General features: G+C 41.2%; 1 protein-coding gene across 1 annotated transcript in view; it reads right to left on the reverse strand.

The window, feature by feature from the left end:
- Positions 1-26,461, reverse strand: part of LOC101111962 (zinc finger protein 474) — a 62,673-nt gene that overhangs the window by 26,600 nt on the left and 9,612 nt on the right. The window contains exon 2 of the mRNA XM_004008680.6: positions 5,535-6,776. Coding sequence (XP_004008729.1) covers positions 5,535-6,563 — 1,029 coding nt within the window. The 5' untranslated portion in view covers positions 6,564-6,776. The remainder of the gene's footprint in view (positions 1-5,534; positions 6,777-26,461) is intronic.

Raw genomic sequence — 26,461 nt, forward strand, 5'->3', positions numbered from 1 at the left:
TTAAAGTGTCTCACAAGCGTTGTGAACTCAGTCATGTCCAGAATGGAAAAATTGGTCTTCATCACAACAGCCTATCTGTTTCTCAAGGTTTTCCCATCTTAGAAAGTGAAACAACTGGTACAGTTGCTCAATTTAGAAATCTGGGAGTCATCCTCAACCCTCTTCCTTACTCCTCCACATCCCAACTATTACCAGGTTCTGCCCACTGTCCCTTTTTTCCTATCTCTGATACCAACACCCTAGGCTAGGCTATCATCCACTTTCACCTGGATTCCTGCAACAGCCAAATAGGGTGTCCCTATGTCCACTGGGCAGCTGTGCTGTTTCCACAGCTTTACCATGTGTGCCTGCCCCTTCCTTCATTTGACTCTACTTGTGGATTTTTCAGTTCCATTTTAAGATCTTTCTTACCGCAAGGCCTTCACACAGAATGTCTCCTCCTCCTGTGCTTCCATTCCCCTGACATCCTCTTGGCTAATGTTTTCACACCTTCCATGTCTCAGCTGAAATGTCACTTCCTCCCAGAGGTTTTCTCTAACCAAGAACCTGAATGTCCACCTCCCACCATTAGACACTGTCACATTACAACTTGAAATTTTATATTTATTTTTATTTAAATTTCATATCATTTCCTCCATAGGGCTAAAAACTCCATGAGATCAAGAACTGTGTCTTTTTAATGAGTCTACATTTAGTACTTAGTCCAAAGCAAGTAAGTGAAGTCACTCAGTCATGTCCAGTTCTTTGTGACCCCATGGACTGTAGCCAGGCTCCTCTGTCCATGGAATTTTCCAGGCAAGAGTACTAGAGTGGATTGTCATTGCCTTCTCCAGGGGATCTTCCTGACCCAGGGATCAAACCCAGGTCTCTCACATTGCAGGCAGGTGCTTTACCATCTGAGCCACCATGGAAGCTCAAGAATGTCTAACAAGAATGATCTGTTGAATGAACAAACTTTTGTCCTCCTAACCCTGCTTAACTAACACTCAGCCTGGCACCATAGCCCTACCCTTTTTGTATGACACGTATGCTTCTCTCTTTGAAGTGAAGTGAAGTTGCTCAGTCGTATCCGACTCTTTGCGACCCCATAGACTGCAGCCTGCCAGGCTCCTCTGTCCATGGGATCTTCTAGGCAATAGTACTGGAGTGGATTGCCATTTCCCTCTCCAGGGGATCTTCCCAACCCAGGGCTCGAACCTGGGTCTCCCGCATTGTAGACAGACACTTTACCGTCTGAGCCACCTTGGGTCTCTGGAGTTAGACACATCTGGCTCTGACACCCTCTGTGTGACTCTAGGTTAGATGCTTAACCTCAGTTTTTCTACCTGGAAAGTAGGGAGATGTATCTGTCTTATAGTAATATTATGAAGATTAAAATGAGGACATGGACATAAATCCCTGGCCATAGATGCATTCAGTACAGGTCATCTCCCTGTATCGCAGGCCTCCTAATAAGCTCCAAACACTTTTTACCTGGGTTGGGAAGTTGGCACCCACTCCAGTGTTCTTGCCTGGAAAATTCCATGGACAGAGGAACCTGGCAGGCTACAGTCCACGGGGTCACCAAGAGTTGGACACTACTGAGCAACTAAGCACACAGCACAAGCACTTTTTACTTCATACCCACACACACACACACACACACACACACACACACACACACACACCTTAACAGTGTTCCAAGACGTGAACCCATCCACTCTGCCCTTCTGAGTCTTTCTGAGTCTCTGATTGTCACTTTCTAACTAAGAGGTTTGCCTTTGGAGAATGAGATACTTAGCGATGGAACAGCACTGATGATATTAAACCAAAGACATAACGGTAGTCCTAAATAAATGGAATTTGTATTATAAGGGCACATTCTCAAATATATTTGGCGGTAACACAAAGAGAAAGGCAGTAAATAATATTTTTGAGTGTAGAAGGCATTACTCTAAAAGAAAACACCAGATGGCAGCAGCAGATGCTAGAGATGTGTCTGATGGGATTGTAGCTCAGCCCTCTAGGATGCTAAGGACAGCTTAAAACTACATTCAGAGACACAAACCTTTGTTAAAAAAAGAAAAAGACAGATTTCCCTGAAGAAAAAGAATGCCTATTTTATAACATAGTATCAGATTTTTAGAAACAGTGTTTCACATGTTATCATCAAAATACTAAGAAAATAACCCCAAGCGTTATGTAACTAATAAAAGGTAGTTAAACAAAGCCTTCATTCTGGTTTGTAGTTATATTTAATTAACTGTCAATCTGTGCTTCAGTTAGCCAGAAAGGCCTTAAGTCAAAGACTGAAACACTATCAGCTTATGGAAAAGGGCAAACTTTTCCCCAAATATTAAAGACAAATATTAAAATGTGTTCACTCATATTAAAATAGGGGTCAATATTCTCCATTCTCGCACTTCCAGCACCACTTAGGACACTGCTTGCTAAAATAGAAATCAAAGGATCACATTAAGCTCCAAATTAAACTTTAAACTGATAATCTCTAGTTTCCCACATTATGCATCTAATTTCATCTGCAAGTAACATGACTTTTAAAATCTTGCTAAACTGGATATTGCTTGCTCAGGCTTTCCTTCTTCTAGAGGGAAAAGGGGGAGTGCGATGCTGCTCTGATACCACATAACAGCAGAGCAAACCCTTTTAAATGAAAGTCCGCTTTGTGGATGTCATTCCTCTTTCATACTGCACGGTGTCTCTCACAATGTCACTGTGAAATCAGAGAGAGTGAATTCAGTCTTAGATTTTGGATGACAAGCAATGGGACAAGTTCAAACCCATTCCGTGGTGAGAGGCAAAGCAGAGCTGGCGCAGAATGCACATTGATGACTTGGGTTGGGGGGTTTGTCTTAGGGATCTCAGCGTTTTCTTTGTTTAGATTTGACTGAAGGGTAACAGGAGCATTTGTCATCAGAGAACCGAGCCAGTCTACGCAGGAGGAACACTCTGAGCGGAGGGTAACTCACTCTGCCAGCGAAACAGTCATTGTTGCCCAACTGCAGGGAACTATTTCCAAGTTCTGTGGTCATAATTCTGAAAATGTTTTTCTTACCTGAGTTCACTATGAGATTGAGCCCCCCGAAAACACTGGGCAAGATCGCTGATTCTAACATGAATTCAGATCAAGGATTCTAGGGGGAAATTGTTCTAACTGGCATAAGGAAAAAGGAAGCAAACATCTGAACTGAAAAAACCACGCGTGTGTCTCACAGTCAGCCAAAAGTCGGCCGCCACAGGCAGATGAAATTCTGAAATCCAATAATGCACAGGGCGTTTTCTTTATGGAAATGAACGATTCACTGCACTATCTAAATCTTACATAATACAAAGAAAAGAAAAACAGCAATAACAGAGTCCAATAACAACCACAACAGAAAACTACATTCCCCAGGAGAGGCTTTCTGCTGAAAGTGCAACGCAGTGGCAAATGTCTTTTCAAGGGAAGGAATAAAGTCTGTTGGTTCAAGAGGTCTTATTCCTCTTGGAAGCCTAGGAGTTTTCTCCATTTTAATGAACCCTAGCTTGCTCCAGATCTGGCAGCTGAAGGGACCCTAGGTTGGATGACCTTACTATGCCCTCCACTAAAGCCTGTGTGGTCCCCAAACAGGCCAAGGCACATCTGACGGTGGTGGGTGCCAGTTTCTCACTGACATGTGCCTTGCAGGTTAGGAGCAGAGTTGGCTGTGCTCTGACATAGCTGTCGTGTCCTCCTGATGCCCTTGTTTTGACGGACTCCCTCTGATCTAAACGTGAAAGTCACTGACAGCCATCACTGGCCTCCTGTCCTGACAGTCTCCTCTCCAGATGACTCAGTGAGTCAGGAGGTGTCCTCCTGTGGAGCTGGGGGCCCAGGCCAGCCTCTTTTAGCAGTTGTGACTGAGTGAGAACATGCTATGCTCAGCCTGCTGGCTCCACTCTGGGGAGCACAGAGTCTGTGTTACAACAACAAGCATGAGCATTCTGACCACGCTCATCCCTGTCTCAAGTTCTGTAATGAGGACATTTAAAGAAAATGCATACAATCAGGAAACAGTGCTGAATGTCAGAACACTAACCGGAGCTCTTGATTTGTGGCTCTAAGACATGGATTCTTTTGCTTGCTGAATCCAGACCCCACACGTTTTGGAAGAAAAGCAACAGCCAAAAGATGAGAAAAACAGTTCGTGTTTATGAGACCAGCCTGAAGCCCATGCCACACTTACGAGTTTGGGTTTTCATTCGGCAAAGAAACTATCTGTTCTTTCTTCAAGTTCATCGGAAAATATGCCCATTAGTCTGACTCTTCGGCTTTAGGATCATTGTTTTGGAATCTTCCAAGCCAGCAAGTGAAAGATCATTTCATTTTAAACATGGAAGTTTGGAAAAAGTACCTGACATTTGCCCAAGTAATACAATAAAAAAATAAAAAAGTAATGAAGAACAACTGGATTAAAAATAAAGGATGTCTTCCCACCCCCCAATCAGTCTGGTTTAACTGTTTACAATAGCTTGGGTTACCTTAGTTTCCTGAAAATAGTTCACTTAAAGAACCCCTACAGGTGGGGCCTTTCAAGCAGCAAGTCATAGAGAAAAGACCTTGACAGCCTCCTATTTCTCATGATTTGATGTTCTGTAAAGTGTGACACGTGGCAAGACAGCCACTTCCCTTGCTTCATGGCAGAATGGAGCACATGGACCTCCCCTTATCTTGCAGGTAGCCATCCTCAAAAGCAAACTTCCCCAATCCTGGTTGATGATGAAATTTCAGGTCAAGACCCAGTGACACTTCACTATATAGGCTGGGGACCCCTAGGGTCATGCTTATTTACAACTGCCCAAATCAGGGGTCACAGCCTGGTGTCTGACCCAAACATGGGGTCCAGAGCAGCAGCAGGAACTGAGTATTTCCCAGATCCATGAACACACCTAGTTGACTCTCGGTTTGAGTAGGAGTTACTTCCCCATAGACTATAGCCATGTAAGCATTAAAAGAAAGCATGCTGCACTGTAGAGCATGTTCAGTTCTGCAAGTGCTCCGGTGTTTAATTACTGCTAAAGTCATCTGGGGTTTTTGACACAGATTCTATTTTAGAACGATAAACTCACCATCACCCAGTGTTGCCAAAAGTGAATTCCTAAGGTAGACTACTAAAATAAACCAGTAATAAATATTGGCAGTTGGAATGGGAATGATATCTCTGTAATGTAGACACAGCATTACTGACTCATTTTCAAATGCCAGTCTCTCCCAAGGATTATTGGTATGAGGGATTCAGAGAAGAAAGAAGTCCATCTCTCTTTTAGGCAGCAGAATGAAAGAGGACCAGGGACCCACTGGGCAAGGATGTTTTTATATCTGCTGTGCCAATGGAGGTATAGCCCCGGAGTCCAATAGGGGGTCAACTTAGGTTTCACTGAGGCAGAAATGGGCACTGAAGGAAAACCACCCTAGGGGATGAGGGAGCTGATTCCAGGGGCATTTTTCTCTCATTCCCCTGGAGGTAGAATGTACCCCCAGGCCTACCCGATGCATATCATGTGGCACAAATTACCTTATCAGTCACAGGGGGTGCTGCCGGGTTCCTCTGAGACTTGGAATTAGTGGACTCTTTCAGGCCACCTCTACTCCCTAATGTCAGATCCTGAGCTTTTGGCCCACTAGGTTGACCTTTACAACTTCTCTTGTGTACTGGAAGGCGGTCAGGGGCAAAGGTCTGACTACAGTTTGGGCAGGACACGAGCTGGCCTTGACGTGGCCTTGTGTGGTTGGGCTGTCCAGTGAGAAGGGGCTGAGGCTTCTGTGGGAGTGGCTGGCGGAACTCCCTGGGGAGTCGGTCATTTTCTACTTTCCACTTTTCCAGGCATTTGGGCTCATGGATAGGAAGGGACAGGGTACCAAATTCCCTCCCACAGATGTAGCAGATGACAGTCCTTGGTCGGGTTGTGATGCCACTGGAAGCTTTGAGACCGGCAAGATCATCAGATCTGTCCAGGCTTGGTGCCCTGGGCCCCTCAACCTTCTGCTTGCAGCTTCTCTGATGAACAAGAAGCCGGTCTGGCAAGAATGTGCGGCTGCAGAACTCACATGGCAGCAGCTGAGCCTGGGAACTCTGGAAGGCTGCCTCATTCACTGCCTGAAGACTGTAGGACCCACTTCCGTTGAGAGGAGGTGGTTTGGAAGGTTCTGGCCTCCTCAGGTGCTTGGGCAACTTGCTGTTTTCAACACGCCACTTCTCCAGGCACTGGGGTTCATGAATGCCAAGGGATTGGGACCCAAATTCTCGGCCACATATATAGCACACCCGGAACCTGGGTCTGCGGGATGGGATCACGGGGGGCCTGGGCTGGCTTTCAGACATAATCCTCCTACTGGACTGCTTTGAGAGAATTACAGTTCCAGGTCTGTTTTTCCGAGGGTTTGTCTTTATTTTTTCACCCTGACTGTCACGTTCTATTTCTGGCAAGAAGCTAGAATGGGACTCACCAAATAGAACAGCTTGGTTTATAAGAAAGGTGGGCTCTTTGGAATGGTGGAAAGACTGTTGCAATGTGGAAACCCTTTTCTCCTCTTCTTTTTCCATTAACAAAGAAGGCTTTCTCTAAGGCTTGCTCTGATTTCAGGCCAGACGCATTTTGGGCTTCTGCTTAGAGTGAAGGTTAGTCAGGTTGGCTGTCTTGGGGTTCCACATCGTAGCCAGTACCTTAGACCCAAAGACTGTGACTCAGAGCTTCATTGCAGGGCAGCAGTCTGGAATGCTGGAAAGTCCCCATAAAACCTCAGATGGCTCCAAGATCTGCAGGGGAAATATAAATCAAGAAGTTATTGCATACACACACATTCATACACACACATTCACGTGAACACACACACACATATTTTAAGTTGATAAAGAACGGTGATTTTTTTGACTGAGCATCCTCTTCAGCTATCATAATAACTGCACATAGGATTTGTTCAGTAAATGTTCGAATAAATATGAAAAACATTTCTGTTATGAACTGCACTGTTACCGCATCAAACAAAGGCAGTGTTCATTCGATACTGCAAAGGAAGATGGACAATTACTGCACATCTCAACACATATGGTATGAACCAAGAAGCATGGTGGTGAGGTCATGCAGCAGAGAACCGAGGCTTCTGAAAACTAGATTAATGAAACTGCGGATCAAGTACAAAAGACCTTCCATTACCTTAGGGATTCTTTTTAGTGCCATGGATCCCTTTGTCAGTTCTTTGAAGCCTATGGACCTCTTCCCAGAATAATAATTTTTAAAGAAAAATATAAAATTCTTACTAGTACAAGTGAAACTAATTTTATTGAAATAATTTATCAAATATTTTTAGTTGTGATTTCTCTTTTACTTGAACTATAGTCACAGGCCAGACTTTTTGAGTGTCCATGAGCCTAAGGTTAAGAACCAGCAGAAGTAATTAAAGCTTGAACAGGTAGATTATCAGGAAGCCTTCAGAGTGAGTTAAGCTTCTTATAACCTACCAGGTATCCACGCTTCTTTATTATGGGACTGGAGTATTAATAAATTATGGCTGTAATTGTTAAGCCAAGAATGCAACCTTGGGCTCTATTCTTCCTGGTGGTCTATCTGTACAGCTTCCCTGGGATGAAGATGCTCAGACTTCAGTTGATGTTTCTTTAACAGATGTTGTATTTATGTTCTTGTTTTATACAGATATATCTTCTTATAGACATCAGTCTACCTGTCACACTATCTTTTTTTAAAATAAAAACATGGCCAACAATTTTCCTAAACTAGAAGAAAGGACTGATAAGATCTCATTACAGTCAGAAGCCAAAGGAGTTTTTACCTTGGGGAAAGGCATGAGTCAGTTTTATCCCGGTCTACAACCTAGTTCAAGAAAGATTATCTTCAAAAGTCTTAGGACCTTCTTCATTTCCTGAAGGATGACCTCACTCTGGATTAGGGGTTCTTTAGCATTGGCTCCCATTCACAGAGGGAGCGGCACCTGATCTGAGGCTAGATCCTACAGCCATTGGCAGGCACTTGAGTTCAAGCACACCAAGGACAGCTGTGCTGGTTATATCAGAACACTGTTCAGGCACTGCGGCTGAGAAGGGACAAAAAGTTGTGAGATCTGCACTCAGTTCCTGCATTTTGGTGCCAAGAAAAGTGTGAATCTTTGCAATTAAGGCTATCAAATCAGCTCTGGCACAGAAAAGGAAGTTATTCTTCATTTTGACAGATCCTAAGACAGTGATATTAACACATGTGACAAAAGAATGTGCTGGCCCCAAACAGAATGACCAACACAGAAAATGAGGCTTGAAGAAACAAAATTTATCACTTGATTATCACCATCCAAAAGAGAAAGTGGCTCTAGAGAACACAAAGAACCCAGTAAAATTATTTCATTAGATTTTAAACAGCACATGGGTAAAATAATCCCCCAAACCACTCTGCTTTGTTGGTTCTGATTTCTTATTAACCAAGGACTTCCTGTTTTAGTTTCCCATTTTCCTTGTTACCAAGAAGTTGCACATAGCAAAAGTATTTAAGGAGACCAATAAGAAAAATTACTGCAATCAAATAAACTAAACTTGTGAAACTTCCCTAAACTTGCTTACAATCTTCCCTCTTCACCATGCTGCTCCCCGCAGATGAAAATTCTGAGAAAGACCCATGACTTGCCCCAATAATTCATCCATCTCTTTTATGTTAAAGATAACTAATATTTATTTAATGTTAACTATGCATCTGACGTTGCACTAATTTTTACGTACATATAGTTAATTCTCAAATGATTATCAGATAGGTATTATTTTAATTTTTACATATGAATAAACTATGACTCAGAAAAGACAAGTAACTTGCCCAAGACAGTCAGTTTCTAAATGACAGAACTGGGAATCAATTCCAGCTCTCTTTGGCTCCAGTCCTTGACTCTTTCCATTATTCATTCTGTCTAAAATTCCACCGACAGAGCTTCTTAAGTTTTTATCCCTATTTTAATGTACAATTCATATGCCCCATGGGTTTATGAAGGTAACTAAGCTCTCACCCGCTTTTATGCTCCCCTTTAGAAGAAGGAAGGGGTGAGAGGGAGGAGGGGAATAGGGCACAGAAGAAGAGAAATCTTTGAGATGGAAAAAGCAGGTGAGAAATCAGGGTTACTGAAGACAGCGTTTCTCCTTAAAGCAACAGGGATCATTTTATTTTGCTGTGAATGGTTTTCTAGAAGTTATTCTCTGTATGATGTGCAAAACATACCCTTTCCTGATCTCCCCAGTATCCTTAAGAAAAATCTGTAGTACTAGCTGCAGATGGTGGGTGAGGGGAATTGGGGTGCAATAGTGGGTACAGAGTGAAAGTGAAGGCTGCCCAAAGGGGTCAGACTGGCATTCAGTCTGCAGCCCTGCCGCTACTTTGATTAGGAATGGATCTTTATGCATGCAGGCATTCATGCCTTTTCTCTGCAGCAAAAAAATGACAAAGAATCATAAAATTCCCATTGAATCTTCATCTTTTCTTTTTTAATCATCCTCATTCCTCCTTCAATGTCCTCCTGAAAATTGTCTTATTGTCATTAAAGGTATCGATGTATGGACAATGAGGTAGCTAGGACCAAGTGACACCTGGGGAGACTGAGGTGTTTACTAGAAAAATTTATGATATTTCTGCCAACGAGTCTGCTAAAGCAATGTGACAAAGCACAGCAGGGTCAGTTGCTCTATCCTATAAGTTCTAAAAGTGAAAGTGCTAGAAAATACTAACTACATATACTTAAATCACTTAAGAATTTGGCCTCTCACCCAGACACGTTGTAAAGCAACGTTGCTAGTTTATAAAGAGAACCACTTTGCAAAGCCAGCCAGTTTCACCCCAAGCATTCATGGAGAAATATTCACTCCAATTGGCCTGAATTATTCATTTTGACCATATTTGCACATAGGCCATTTAAAGAATGTCTTGGAAGGCATCATGTTTTATCAATATGATGCCATTTTTCCATGCCCTTTGGACTTCATGGGAAGGGAGAGACAAACTCACGAGGATGAATATAATAACCATGAAAATCCAAAAGCTATCTTAGCATTAGGGAACATTTTTTTAAAAGAGAGGGGAAAGAACTCAAGTAGAAGTATGTGGTCTTCTAAAAAATAATTTAGTTCTTTGAAACAAAACAAATGTGTGATACATGACCCCTTCTCCGCCAGTATAGAATCCAAATCCTTTAAATGGACAAATGAATAAAAATGAATAAATAAGAAAGGTAGACTTGGGTTTTATGCTGCCTCTGAGAAAAATTATTAAATAGAGAAAGTTTGTCTTCAGTGTCCTCCATCGACCCCATTCAGTAGCCTCCCCTGCTCAGTACCCTCATATACACTCTAGTCTTCTTACTGATGAAATCTTGCTTTCAAAAAAGAGCTGATACACTAAGGCTTACAATTGATGAGGTAATATCCCTCCCAGAGTCTGGCAGAGACAGCTAGTTTCCTATTAATAGTTATTCTGCCCAAACTCCCTCAAGTTAATAGAGCCCCACTTTCTAGCTGGCACATGATTTCCTAGCCAAAAGTCTACAGGCTTCTTTGTAGATAGTGGAAGTATTGCGTGGCACTTGTAAAAACTCTTCTTGAAAAGTAGGGGACCAACCTACTCCTCTTCTCTTCCTGCATACTGATGACTGATGGCTGGAGCTCCAGCAGCCATCTTGGGGCAGATTGTATGCATGTAACACTTAACAGACAGAGTAGAGAAATGGATGAATCTGGGTCCTTGAAAATGCTACAGCCATCTTACAAACTCTGGAGGGACTTCCTTGGGCCTTACTTACATAAGAGAAATAAATGTTTGTTTGTTTGTTTTTTTTTTTTGGTGTGTGTATTTTAGTTAGTTAACATGGAGGTAGGCACAAAATGAATTAAAACAGTGATATGTCAAATTTCAAGATCTTTTTTTGATGAGAAAAAAAAATTAAAGGGTTTATAGGGCAAAATTGACTTATTAAGAATATCAGTTCAGTTCAGTTCAGTTCAGTCGCTCAGTTGTCTCCTACTCTTTGTGACTTCATGAATTGCAGCACGCCAGGCCTCCCTGTCCATCACCAACTCCCGGAGTTCACTCAGACTCACGTCCATCGAGTTGGTGATACCATCCAGCCATCTCATCCTCTGTCGTCCCCTTCTCCTCCTGCCCCCAATCCCTTCCAGCATCAGAGTCTTTTCCAATGAGTTAACTCTTCGCATGAGGTGGCCAGAGTACTGGAGTTTCAGCTTCAGCATCATTCCTTCCAATGAACGCTTCAGCATCATTCCTTTCAATGAACACACAGGACTGATCTCCTTTAGAATGGACTGGTTGGAACTCCTTGCAGTCCAAGGGACTCTCAAGAGTCTTCTCCAACACACAGTTCAAAAGCATCAATTCTTCGGCACTCAGCTTTTCTCACAGTCCAACTCATACCCATACATGACTACTGGAAAAACCATAGCCTTGACTAGATGGGACTTTGTTGGCAAAGTAATGTCTTTGCTTTTGAATATGCCATCTAGGTTGGTCATAACTTTGCTTCTAAGGAGAAAGCGCCTTTTAATTTCATGGCTGCAATCACCATCTGCAGTGATTTTGGAGCCCAGAAAAATAAAGTCTGACACTGTTTCCACTATTTCCGCATCTATTTCCCATGAAGTGATGGGACCAGATGCCACGATCTTCATTTTCTGAATGTTGAGCTTTAAGCCAACTGTTTCACTCTCATCTTTCATTTTCATCAAGAGGCTTTTTAGTTCCTCTTCACTTTCTGCCATAAGAGTGGTGCCATCTGCGTATCTGAGGTTATTGATATTTCTCCTGGCAATCTTGATTTCAGCTTGTGCTTCTTCCAGCCCAGCATTTCTCATGATGTACTCTGCATAGAAGTTAAATAAGCAGGGTGACAATATACAGCTCTGATGTACTCCTTTTCCTATTTGGAACCAGTCTGTTGTTCCATGTCCAGTTCTAACTGTTGCTTCCTGATATGCACACAGGTTTCTCAAGAGGCAGGTCTGGTGGTCTGGTATTCCCATCTCTTTCAGAATTTTCCACAGTTTATTGTGATCCACACAGTCAAAGGCTTTGGCATAGTCAATAAAGCAGAAAGAGATGTTTTCTGGAACTCTCTTGCTTTTCTGATGATCCAGCGAATGTTGGCAATTTGATCTCTGGTTCCTCTGCCTTTTCTAAAACCAGTTTGAACATCTGGAAGTTCACGGTTCACATATTGCTAAAGCCTGGCTTGGAGAATTTTGAGCATTACTTTACTAGTGTGTGAGATGAGTGCAATTGTGCGGTAGTTTGAGCATTCTTTGGCATTGCCTTTCTTTGGAATTGGAATGAAAACTGACCTTTTCCAGTCCTGTGGCCACTGCTGAGTTTTCCAAACTTGCTGGCATATTGAGTGCAGCACTTTCACAGCATCATCTTTCAGGATTTGAAATAGCTCAACTGGAATGCCATCACCTCCACTAGCTTTGTTCATAGTGATGCTTTCTAAGGCCCACTTGACTTCACGTTCCAGGATGTCTGGTTCTAGATTAGTGATCACACCATCGTGATTATCTTGGTCATGAAGATCTTTTTCGTACAGTTCTTCCATGTATTCTTGCCACCTCTTCTTAATATCTTCTGCTTCTGTTAGGTCCAGACCATTTCTGTCCTTTATTGAGCCCATCTTTGCATGAAATGTTCCCTTGGTATCTCTAATTTTCTTGAAGAGATCTTTAGTCTTTCCCATTCTGTTGTTTTCCTCTATTTCTTTGCATTGATCACTGAGGAAGTCTTTCTTATCTCTTCTTGCTATTCTTTGGAACTCTGCATTCAGATGCTTATATCTTTCCTTTCTCCTTTGCTTTTCTCTTCTCTTCTATTCACAGCTATTTGTAAGGCCTCCCCAGACAGCCAATTTGCTTTTTTGCATTTCTTTTCCATGGGGATAGTCTTGATCCCTGTCTCCTGTACAATGTCACGAACCTCATTCCATAGTTCATCAGGCACTCTGTCTATCAGATCTAGTCCCTTAAATCTATTTCTCACTTCCACTGTATAATCATAAGGGATTTGATTTAGATCATACCTGAATGGTCTAGCGGGTTTCCCTACTTTCTTCAATTTAAGTCTGAATTTGGTAATAAGGAGTTCATGATCTGAGCCACAGTCAGCTCCCAGTCTGACTAAGTATATTAAGTATATACTTTACCCTAAAAATCAGAAATGAAAAAACTTGGAACTGTAAATACTGAGCCAATGATTTTTTATGAAACTGATTCACAATACTTCCTTTTTCAGAATTATTTTTTTAGAAAAAAAAGTAATGACATTTACCTCAGGAGGATAGAACCTTATTTTCCCCATGAGCTTTTGAAAGATTGAGAAGGCATCTTGCTGTGCCAGTTGTTAATTCACTGTCTCTGTATTCCATACTCTCTCTTCTACATCCAGCTTTGTGATGCTGGCACTGGGACACTGCTCGCCCCGTTTCTGCTTAGCCAGCCAGCTCTGCATTATGATTTACTAATACCAGTACTGGAGGGAAAAGGTGAGGTTAGAGGAGAGAGAAGGCTTGCATCTTCTTAAAGGGTTTCCTGTCTGCTTTTGGTTCCTGTATCACCCCAGCAATACTTCTTTATCCCCGCAAAAGCAGTTCTTTCCTGAAGCAGCACCTGAAACCAGTTTACAGTTTTTCCAGTATTTGCAAACCAAACTGAATTTCCCCTCCCCCTCCAGGCAGCACCATCAGCCAGACTGTTGTGCTTCCTCTTTGGAAACAAGATTTTTGGCTCCCTAAGGCGCTTCTTCTAAATTTCTAAGTCCTAATAATTTAAACCTCTTCCCTCTGTCCTTCAGCGTTTGGAATGGTAGGTAGCTGCTGCTTCCCTTCTATAGCAGTGCTTTTTTATTTTTTTTAACTCTGCTAGATACCTAGGTAACAACTTCATTCCTGGTCAACAATTCTTTATATTAGGTTCTCTCTGTTTAAATAGCTAGTATGGTTTCTGTTTCTTGACTGATACAACTACTCTTAGAATATAAGTAATAAAAATCTGTGACATTCAAGCTGCATATTAGCTTACTATTGAAATAAATATAAACTAATCATTTCATAGTGTCTCAGAAACCATGATGCTTAACATTCAACTCTCAACTCATTCAGACCACTGAAAACATACCTTTACAATGTTTACACAACCACTAGCTTGCAAAAGCTGGAAAATGTTGTTCCTCCATTTGTGATCAACTGAATAAAATCAGTTTTATTCTGCCATTTGAAGCATATTTGTGTTTTTCTTAAGTTTATATTATACTTTTCCTCCACTGACTACCTAGCCATGAGGCCCCCACTGCCACAGAGGGAGTTATAGAGTATATCAATCCCATTCATAGATCAAGGATGACTGAGAAGTGTTGAGGGCAGATCAATAACCTGTCAGTCTGGCTGGTTCCCTACACTCCCTTCTGGATGAAGCACCTGGGCCAGTGGCATTTGCAGTTCCCAGTAATTTTGATGTATGTGGACAGAAAAGCAACTGGGAACTGGGGGTGGTATGGTTTGGGAAAGACAGGAGCAGTGTCTGAAAGGCAAAAAATGGAAGCACTTTCAGAAAAGCCATTTAGTCTGAGGCATGATTTTGATGGAATCTGGCTGTCCATATTGATATTCCCAGGCTGATTTTGAATAATTAATGAAAAATTTCCCCTTCCTTGTCTCTCCTTCACTATGAAGAATGTTAAACCAAGATATAAGTTCTTTCACTTTTATTCCATCTAATTGTCAGGTGTGGACATATTAGTCTATGGTGTTTGGAAAGCTATGAAAACCAAAAAAGGGAGAAATGCATTCTTTATGCCTCTAAATAGAAACTTCTGCAAAGACATTTTATGTTAAGGCTCATAATACCACCCCATGAAAGCTATTGTTAGACCAAGCCTGCAATTTTCACTCTATATTGAGTATTCAAATCACAGAGTACTCAAGAGTCATAAACGCCACACAGGTATGACCATGTAATTGCAATATTGACATTTGGAGTGGTGGAGAACTGGTTATGGAAACCACCAGGACAGTTGCATTAGAGGCGTATAATGTACAGAAATTCAAAGGCTAGACAAAGAAAGTGGGAGAGTCAGGCCACTGAATAACAAACAAATCTACATAACATTATTTTCTGACACCTAGGATAGTTCTATTCCAATAAAATAACTATTCCAATAGTTTTTTTCAAGACTTTAAAGAAATAGTTCATAGGCCAGATATGGCTTACAGATATGCTCTTTTTGGCCTGGATAGAGTTTAAAATGTTTGAGCTAGTTGCCATTATTTTAAAATTTACAAATGTCACACAAAATTGTGACTTGGAGTTTCTTTTGAAAAAGTGGAAGATCTGGCCTAGAGGCCGTCTTCCAGTGTGGCAACATTGCTGGGATACGTAATAACATTGAAACTGTAGATCAGACAGCCAAGCTTTACTATTGGAAAGTTGCTCATCAGCCCCTTGTTCAATTCACAATTCATGCTTGATTCTCAGATTGATTTGAGTTTGTGACCTTTTGTGATTCTCACTTTAAAATGTCCCTTTCCTCCATTTTTCTTCTCAATTGAATATTTGAAAATCACTTTGAGGATCACTTGCTCTCAGAAAACTGAGAACCCAGTTGAAGTCTTTTCTAATGGAGATAATTACTAAAAACATGATATGTTTATTGGTAAAATTTCAGAAGGGAAATTCCCTAGTAAAAATTGAGTCAGGATGAAATACTTAGTTCAAGGAGGTAGGGAAATATCCAGGGCAAAAAAGAAAGAATCAGTGACCTGAGAATGAATTTTCATACATTATTAAAGGGCCATAGGAAATGATGAACCTAGTTTCATAAAGAAACAAAAAAATCAAGAAGCCTGTGTTTAGATCAACCACAGGGGAGATGTTACAAAAAGGAAAAAAAAAAAAAAAGGAAAAAGAAAAACACAAACAGGCAAGAAATGTGTATGTGGAGAACATCTGAATTTCTTGGAAACATTCCCACAACTGTTTAGTTATTCATTGATATAATAAGAGCTACTCTTCTGCTTTAGACAACAGCCCCTGATTTACCATTAAATGATTCCCCAGATGAAGAATGTTGGATATCTTAAGTTATTAGATACAGAAAGAATCAGTCAAGAAGAAGAACCATAAGTAAGCTACTAATAATAAAGACTATTGTTGCCTTTCCAAGATTTGGGCTGGAAATACTTCCTAAGAGACTTATACTTCCTTGTAGGGATTTTAGAATTTGATGACTTTTTTCTTTCTGCCAAGTTGACCACTGCATCAAGTACCATCTACGCTAGTTTAAACTGAAAATGTATAAGAACAGCACAGTAATTCCTTTTCAATAAAGAATGATATATTCAATAACCATTAAGTGTTTAAATTTGATGTTTTGATAAAAATGGGGGTGGGGGCGGAACTACAGATACCCTTGTTTTAGTATTAAATTTTAGACACAATTACAAATGGATTCATTGTTTACTAGTTCCCAGGAACTGCCTTCACACTCTTGATTTACTGTCTCAGAGGACTAACTCAGTGCAGTATCTTTGGCAAAGACTTCCAAGCCACAGAGTGTTAGTGTCAGAAGTACAGTCACTAGACTAGTGCCTCCAGGTTGAAACACAATGAAGAATACAGCTGCCCTTGATGGGATGTTCCTGGCCGAGACAGATTGGCGTAAGACAGATGGGCCTCACAGTATCCTGGAGGAAACTTTTTTAACCACATCACCCTCTTACCCTCCAAAAGCCTCAAAGTTGTGCCTTAGCTCTACCCACCTCCAGGAGGTCAGTGCCTCCCAAAGCCTGGCTAGTGCTTAAATTGATCATCATTACCGTTCATTACAGACATCAACACCCTTTGTTAATAATGCTCTCTCCACCCAAAGCTGTTTCTGAGGAAAGTCACTGGGAAGGAAGTCAAAAACAGGGCAGAGCCCATAAGGCAGGCTGAGTTTCTGCTATGTGTGATGAATGTGCTTCTATTTTCTGATACGTGTAGCATGTCTTCTCTGGAGGTGACTCTGGAGACTGGGTCATTTAGGTACATCCACCAGCTGAAGACTGTTTCTGAATAGGGGCTTTTTGTTGCTCTGCTCCCTGCATCGCTCATCCTCCTATGTATAAAGAAGTCATTAAAAAGCTATTGTTATTCATTCGACATCTCTGAGTTTTGTGAACAAGAAACTCTTTCACAGATCAGATTATTTGAGCTTGTTGATGGTTAGAATCCTCCACTCCAACCTCTTATTGCCCAGGAAATATTACCAAGCCTATCCCTGGCTGGAGAAAACCACTAAAAAGAGATGCTGGTGTCTATGAGAAATGTGTTCCTTCTCTGTGTCCCCAGAGCCCAGGCAAAACATAAAATGTGGTTGACAGCTCTTTACTTGCAAACGTTCTTAGCTTGTAGTTTAAATATTTTGCGGTTTCAAGTTTACTGAGAGCCTCCTTCCACCCCACGCCCAATAACTATGAAATAGCAAGGAAGTCAGTGAGAGTATCAACTGCTTTGTTCTCTTTTCCTTTAGTAAACAAAAAGAATTTTAAGTATTTTAAGTTACACCTAGCATGGAAAGATTGGAATATTTGATTAAAATAATTCAATTTAAAATCAACTCTTTGAATGCTATTTTCTCCTCTTTCTTGTGTTTCTAGTGGGCTTTTTCTCCTCCCATTGCCTGCGCTCTCTTGCTCTTTGTTTCATTATTTCAAATATTGGTCTGTCTCCACTTAAGTCTAGAAAAACAACCCAACGGCATTAAGGACAAGGTGCTATCTGCAAGGGAGTGAAGGATGTGGCATCCTGTGGTTGACCCCACTGCTAATTTGCTCTAGAGGGGTAAGACAACACAGACTGGCTCAACACTAGTAAAGCATGTCTTACATTTCAACTCCACTATATTCTGGAGAAAACAGGATGAGAAGTGATAGGCCCCGCCTAATCATATGAGTTCTCAAAAGTGGAGAACCTATCCATCTGGTGACAGAGATGGGACAAAGGAAGGAAAAGGGGATGCAAGGAGCCATTGCTGATGCAATAGCGGAGGACTGGGGCTGTGTGCAAGCAATGTGGGTGGCTCTAGAAACGGGAGAGGGCAAGGAAACAAGCACAGGGTCTCAGAAGGGACAATGTCTGCTGGCAACTTGATTTTACCCCAGGGTACCCATGTTGGGCTTCTGACCTATAAAATGATAAGATAATGAGCTGGGTTTCTTTAAAGCTGCTTATTTTATGGTATTTGCTATAGCTGTAATAGAAGACTAAAACACCCCGAGAGAAAGATATCAGCACTGTGAATGCAGCCTTCTGAAAACTATTGCTCAACTAAGTTTTGGCCATCCTATGACCCAGAATCTTAATAGTCAGCTCAGGGTCACACCCAGCTTTAGTCTCCACTGGAAATACCACCAGAATGACTCCTTTCCAGGGGCCTTGCTGAGAAGCCCCAGTCAGCTCTCTATAATGAGAATTATAGTACAATTCATTCTAGAGTAACAAAACATAAATATTCACATAACATTACAGAGTGGGTTCAAGGATCTCTGTCTACCTCTTATGAGAACCCTCAACCGGTGTGACTAAAGAAATAATCCTTCAGATTTTGCATTCTCTTCAGTGTGATCTGTCTTTTCTGACCACAAGTCAAGCTTGCTCTTCCCTGTCCTCTTTGACTGTATTCTTTGTTTTGATATATGCATATTTGCAACTGGTAGTTCAGTTAAGTTCAGTTCAGTTGTTCAGTTGTGTCCGACTCTTTGCAACCCATGAACCACAGCACAACAGGCATCCCTGTCCATCACCAACTGTGGGAGTATACCCAAACCCATGTCCATTGAGTTGGTGATGCCATCCAACCATCTCGTCCTCTGTCGTCCCCTTCTCCTCCTGCCCTCAATCTTTCCCAGCATCAGGGTCTTTTCAAATGAGTCAGCTCCTCGTATCAGGTAGCTAAAGTATTGGAGTTTCAGCTTCAGCATCAGTCCCTCCAATGAACACCCAGGACTGATCTCCTTTAGGATGGACTGGTTGGATCTCCTTGCAGTCCAAGGGACTCTCAAGACTCTTCTCCAGAAAAAAGAAAAAAAAAAGACTCTTCTCCAACACCACAGTTCAAAAGCATCAATTCTTCGACGCTCAGTTTTCTTTATAGTCCAACTCTCACATCCATACATGACCACTTGGAAAACCATAGCCTTGACTAGACGCACCTGTGTTGACAAAGTAATGTCTCTGCTTTTTAGCATGCTTTCTAGGTTGATCATAACTTTTCTTCCAAGGAGTAAGCGTCTTTTAATTTCATGGCTGCACTCACCATCTGCAGTGATTTTGGAGCCCCTCAAAATAAAGTTAGCCACTGTTTCCACTGTTTCCCCATCTATTTCCCATGAAGCGATGGGACTGGATGCTACGATCTTCGTTTTCTGAATGTTGAGCTTTAAGCCAACTTTTTCGCTCTCCTCTTTCACTTTCATCAAGAGGCTCTTTAGTTCTTCTTCACTTTCTTCCATAAGGGTGGTGTCATCTGCATATCTGAGGTTATCAATATTTCTCCCAGCAATCTTGATTCCAGCTTATGCTTCCTCCAGCCCAGTGTTCAGAAACCTGATTTTAATACATTCTGCTCCAGGTTAACTGATTACATTTCTTGTCAAAGTGCCACATGCATAAGCTTTCACTTCAAATCATGAAAAAGCCTTGTAACTAATCTCCAGTATGCTGAGATTTGTTCCCAGTGTACCTTCCCAATTATCTATATCAATTATTCACCATTCTTTTTCCTTTCTCATTTCACCCACACCTATCTTACCACACACACGCACACATATACAACCACTCACATCCATCTACAAACTCATACATACACATCCATTTACGTACCCATATTTATCTATACACTTACAGCCACACACCCATACACCTTCACAATAACATGCATCCACTCACACCTATCCACACACACCCATGTACCCATTCACTTACATCCATTCACTTACATCCATACAATCACTGACACCCATGTACACCTACCCATTCACTTACATCCATACTCATACCACATCTAACAATTCATACATCTATCTATCTATGTACTCACCCCACACCCATCCACTCACAGTCATGTACATGCCCACACCTATCCATTTACCGTCCTCAATCCTAAAGGAAATCAACTCCAAACATTCATTGGAAGGACTGATGCTAAAGCTGAAGCTCCAATACTTTGGTCACCTGATACAAAGAGTTGACTTGTTGGAAAAGACCCTGATGCTGGGAAAGTTAGAAGACAAAAGGGGAAGGAGGCAGCAGAGGATGAGATGGTTGGATGGTATCAACAACTCAATGGACATAAATTTGAGCCAACTGTGGGAGATAGCAAAGATCAAGGCAGCCTAGCATGCTGCAGTCCATGGGGTTGCAAAGAATCAGACATGACTTAGAGACTGAACAACAACAAGAATGTTGATTTCCTTATAGGAAATTTTATATTTTCCTATAACATGTATAACATACAATTGAAAAAAGATCACAAGTGAAGAAATGTTGAGAACATTTAACATTTAACATTTGGAGACTAGGGAAAGGAAGTTCTTTGGTTTCCTAACAGGATCCATTACAGAATTTACTCTAAAAGCACACTTTTAGTAGGAAAATAGATCCCTCTGATTTACAAAATGTACTTTAAACCTAACTTCTTGAGACTATGTATACTACACACTGCCAAACTTGTCTATTCCTTCCAATTCTGAATTTCTGTTTAATGTTGCTTCAAACAGTTGCCACCATGTCCCATCTTATGTTGCTAGTAGCTGACATATGTCTAAACATTTTTGCCGAAAATCTTGACAAATACTTCTGCTATAAAATTCTGCTGCATTTAGACAGAGCTTCAAGAATGAAAGAATTTAGGGTGGGATGATTTGGGAGAATGGCATTGAAACATGTATACTATCATGTAAGAAATGAAGTGCCAGTCTATGTTCGATACAGGATACAGGATGCTTGGGGCTGGTGCATGGGGATGATCCAGAGAGATGATATGGGGTGGGAGGTGGGAGGGGGATTCAGGATTGGGAGCTTGTATACACCCATGGTGGATTCATGTCAACATATGGCAAAACCAATACAGTATTGTAAAGTAAAATGAAGTAAAAAAAATAGATTAAAAAAATCAATAAATATGGGCATTGTTTTCAAAAAAAAAAAAGAAAGAAAGAAAGAAAGAATTTATCTCTAGCAGTATCTTCCCTCTAAATGCTGAATTAATTCCCACTCCTCTTTCTGCGTGTGATAGGCTCAGGTTATGCAGATATTAATCAAGGTTTCACTTACACATCTGGGAAACAAAGTTCAAGTTCAAGCAAATTCTGAAATACACTGGTACAGTCTAATTTGCTGAGTAAGAGCAGAAAAAGTAACTCAGCCAAGAATTCAGTAATACTCTCTTAGTTTCCACTTTAAAGTACTTTTGCAACAAATTTAGGTCTATTTTAAACACTGGCTCCAAAATGTCTATCAGCTATGGAATCTTGGGATATGTAACTTCTCTATGCCTCAGTTTCACTTACATTTTGGAGGAATGATTGCTACCTTGCAGAATTATTGTGAGGATTAAAAGTAAGATAAAATGCTTAGCACCGAGTCTGGTAGGGGACAAATATGATATCATAATTGTTACTATATGGTTTTAATAGGTCTTCTTTCCCATATTTTCAATAATAACACTGCAGGCTTAAAAATGTAATTAGGTGACTATAGATTTTTAAAATTATTCTTCCTGTTTAAAAATAGTCTGAGGAAGTCCTAAGTTTTTATTATGTTGCTAATTCAAAGGACATTTTATTCATATTTCATTAAAAGACATTCCAACCTGTAGTCCTAAAAAGGAAAAAAAAAATACTGAAAAATTTTGAGAAATATGACTACATTTTCTAAAGTTATCAGATCAAAGCAGTATGAAATATTTCAATTATAGTGCTTGTCATACTGATAGCCCCTGCTAAAGAAACCTGCCCCTTCTCCTCTGGACCAATGGCCCTGGGTAGTCATGTTCTGTAGCATATTATTCAACTCCCAATCCCCAAGCTGATTGTATCAGAGCTTGGGCACTGGACAAACCTATCCATCATAGGCTCATCAGCAGTAGTCTATGACATGGCTGGACATGAACAGATGAACTGATTTAATCACAGTTAGTCTCTGGGGAAGGATAACAGCAATGGCTGCTAAGGCAGAAAAGAAAATAAGAAAGAGTTGTGAAGCTGGAGAACAGAAGCATGAAACATCACAGAAAATAAATTATGCTTAAGAAGAATATGTAGAAGAGCTAAATGTTTCTCTAAAGAAGACATATACAGATGCCAAAAGTTACATGAAAAGGTGCTCTACATCAGTAATTGCTAGAGAAATGTAACTCAAAACTACAGGGAGATAGCACCTCACACCAGTAAGAATGGCCATCATCAAAAAGACTACAAATAATAAAAGCTGAAGAGCATGTAGAGAAAGGGGAACCCTCCTACACTGTTGGTAGGGATATAAACTAGCACATCCACTGTGGAGAACAGTATGGAGGATCTCTAACAAAATAAAAATAGAGTTACATATGATCCTGCAATGGGCTTCCCAGCTGGCACCAGTGGCAAAGAATCTGCCTTTACAGATCCTGCCAATGCAGGAGACATGGGTTCTATCCTTGGGTCAGAAAGATCCCCTGGGGAAGACAATGGCAACCCCCTCCAGTTTTCTTGCCTGGAGAATCCCGTGGACAGAGGAACCTGATGAGCTATGGTCCAGAGGGTTGTAAAGAGTTGGACACAATTGAAGCACCTTATCACACACACATGAATGATCCTGCAATACCAGTCCCGAGCATATACCCAGAGAAAACTCTAATATGAAAAGATATATGCACCCCAATGTTCACAGCAGCAATATTTACAATAGCAAGCAACCGAAATGTCCATGGACAGATGAATGGATAAAGAAGATGTGGACTATATATACAATGGAATATCAGTCAAAAAAAATGAAATAATGTCATTTATAGCAACATGGATGGACCTAGAGATTACCATACAAAGTAGAGTAAGTCAGATAAAGACAAATATCATATGATGTAACTTATATATGGAATCTTTAAAAATGATACAAATGAAACTTTACAAAACAGAAAGAGATCCACAGATATAGAAAACAAACTTATGGTTACCAAAGGGAAAAATAGGGGGAGGGGAGTGGCAGATAAAGTAGGAATCTGGGATTAACAGATACATACTACTCTATATAAAATAAACAATAAGGATATACTGTATGGCATAGGAAACTATATTCAATGTCTCATAATAACTATAATGGAAAAGTATCTGAAAAAGAATACATGTATGTATTAACACACACACACACACACAAATCACCTTGCTGCACACCTGAAATTAACACAACTATTGTAATACAACTGTAAATCAACTACATTTCAATTTTTAAAGATTAAAATAAAGACGAAAAGGAGGAGATGGAATGACTGTGGGTGAAACAGGGTAGAGCACGGGAACAGGCTAATGACGGATCACTCAGGTGAGCAACTGTGAGGGGCTGCCACTGCCACCTGAGTGCAGAAGACGTACGATATTCTTTAGTCTTTATGTCTTGCAGTATGTCTGGAAAATATGTGTACTCCTGGAACTTTATGATAATTCTACTGGAGAATGGAAGAATCCTCTGTCACAATATCCCAAAGAAGAAATGAGAGATTATGTTCAGATATGACTAAAGTATAACGAGAAAGCAGGCCATCTCACAAGTGGGAAAGTAGTGACCAGTCAGGGTTGCAGAGTTTGACTGTGGATAGGGCTCTTTCTTCATCTCTCCTAAAAAGGAAAACAGGGTGAGGCTTTAGTTCTACTCAGAAAGAGGCCTACTATAGGGCTGAATAGAGGCCTAGTATAGGGCTGTAGGGTGATTGCAGCCATGAAATTAGAAGACGGTTACTCCTTGGAAGGAAAGTTATGACCAACCTAGATAGCATATTAAAAAGCAGAGACATTACTTTGTCAACAAAGGTCCGTCTAGTCAAGGCTATGGTTTTTCCAGTGGTCATGTATGGATGTGAGAGTTGGACTGTGAAGAAAGCTGAGCACTGAAGAATTGATGCTTTTGAACTGTTGTGTTGGAGAAGAGTCTTGAGAGTCCCTTGGACTGCAAGGAGATCCAACCAGTCCATCTTAAAGGAGATCAGTCCTGGGTGTTCATTGGAAGGACTGATGTTGAAGCTGAAGCTCCAATACTTTGGCCACCTGACGCAAAGAGCTAACTCATTTGAAAATACCCTGATGGTTGAAAAGATTGAGGGCAGGAGGAGAAGGGGACGACAGAGGATGAGATGGTTGGATGGCATCACTGACTCAATGGACATGGGTTTCAGTAGACTTCGGCAGTTGATGATGGACAGGGAGGCTTGGCGTGCTGTGGTTCATGGGGTTGCAAAGAGTCACACAACTGAGCGACTGAACTGAACTGAACTGATAGGGCTGAAAAGCCAATGGGGATATTATCTGACTGTTAATGCTGAATAATCAGCAGAAATAAAACAGAACTTGGTTGAGAAACTCTTTTGACTTTCCTCTATAATTCTGAAGCTTTTATAAAAATTACCTACTAATTATTTTGGTGTTTGGCCTGGAGAACAGAACCCACTCAACTCTTTGGCTAGGAATTTCTCTGGAACAGGTAGTTCTTGCCCTTCGTGAGGCCTGGTTGTTTGAGTCCCCTGTGTTTCCATGCACATGTAGCCTTATAATAAATGCCCTGTCTAAGTACACTTGAGTCCACTAAGAAGGCCTGGGTGGAGTTGGATTTATTTAATAATTCATTCAGCCCAGAATTCTGCCTCTGGCAGAAGAGCCTAGAACAGATATTTTGTGATATAATTTTTGAGTTCCCATTACCACAACCACAGTTAGACATATTTTTAAATAATCCGATCCTTCCATCTATGAGTTAACTAACAGACTACTACAATACATTTACTTCATCTATATACCAGTTAGGATTGTGTGTTGTGAATCTGAGTCAGTTGAACTGAGGTGGGCAAATCTACAGCCTGTTATACAGAGTGAAATATTATAAGTCAGAAAAAAGATAAACAAATATTGTATATTAACACATATATATAGAATCTAGGGAGAAGGCAATGGCACCCCACTCCAGTACTCTTGCCTGGAAAATCCCATGGATGGAGGAGCCTGGTAGGCTGTAGTCCATGGGGTCGCTGAGAGTTGGACACGACTCAGTGACTTCACTTTCAGTTTTCACTCTCATGCATTGGAGAAGGAAATGGCAACCCACTCCAGTGTTCTTGCCTGGAGAATCCCAGGGACGGAGGAGCCTGGTGGGCTGCCATCTATGGGGTCGCACAGAGTCGGACACGACTGAAGCAACTTAGCAGCAGCAGCAGCAGCATAGAATCTAGGGATTTACCTGGTGGCTCAGATGGTAAATAATCAGCCTGCAATGAGGGAAACCTGGGTTCAATCCTTGGGCTGTGAAGATCCCCTGGAGGAAGGCATGGCAACCCAGTATTTCTGCCTGGAGAATCGCCATGGATAGAGAAGCCTGGCAGATTACAGTCCATGGGATCACAAAGAGTCAGACATGACTGAGTGACTAAGAATACGACATACAGAATCTAGAAAGATGGTACTGATGAACCTATTTGCAGGGCAGGAATAGAGACGCAGACATAGAGAACTGACTTGTGGATACAGTGAGGGAAGAAGAAGGTGGGATGAATTGAGAGAGCAGCAATGAAATATGCTGCTGCTGCTGCTAAGTCGCTTCAGTCGTGTCCGACTCTGTGCCACCCCATAGACAGCAGCCCACCATGCTCCCCTGTCCCTGGGATTCTGCAGGCAAGAACACTGGAGTGGGTTGCCATTTCCTTCTCCAATGCATGAAAGTGAAAAGTGAAAGTGAAGTCGCTCAGTTGCGCCCGACTGCAGCCTACCAGGCTCCTCCATCCATGGGATTTTCCAGGCAAGAGTATTGGAGTGGGTTGTAAAACTGACAGCTAGTGGGAAGTTGCATATAACACAGGAAGTACAGTCTGGTGCTCTGTGACAACCTAAAGGGGTGGGATGGGGTGGAGGTGGGAGGGAGGTTCAAGGTAGGTGGGGATGTATGTATACTTATGGCTGATTCACATTGTTGTACAGCAGAAACCAACACGACATTGTAAAGCAATTATCCTCCAATTAAAAATAAATTAGAAAAAAAGGATTGTGTATCACTTTTAATAAAAAGACTCCTATTCTAGTCACTTAAAGAACCAGAGGCATAACTTTTTACCTAAGTGAGAAGGTTTTTTTGAAAAAAACAATTAGATTCTCAATAATACCAAGGCTTCAGTGATAGTCTTAGCCTTTCCTTCA

Source organism: Ovis aries, chromosome 5 (assembly GCF_016772045.2).
Source record: "Ovis aries strain OAR_USU_Benz2616 breed Rambouillet chromosome 5, ARS-UI_Ramb_v3.0, whole genome shotgun sequence".
In the NCBI taxonomy this organism is placed as follows: Eukaryota; Metazoa; Chordata; class Mammalia; order Artiodactyla; family Bovidae; genus Ovis; species Ovis aries.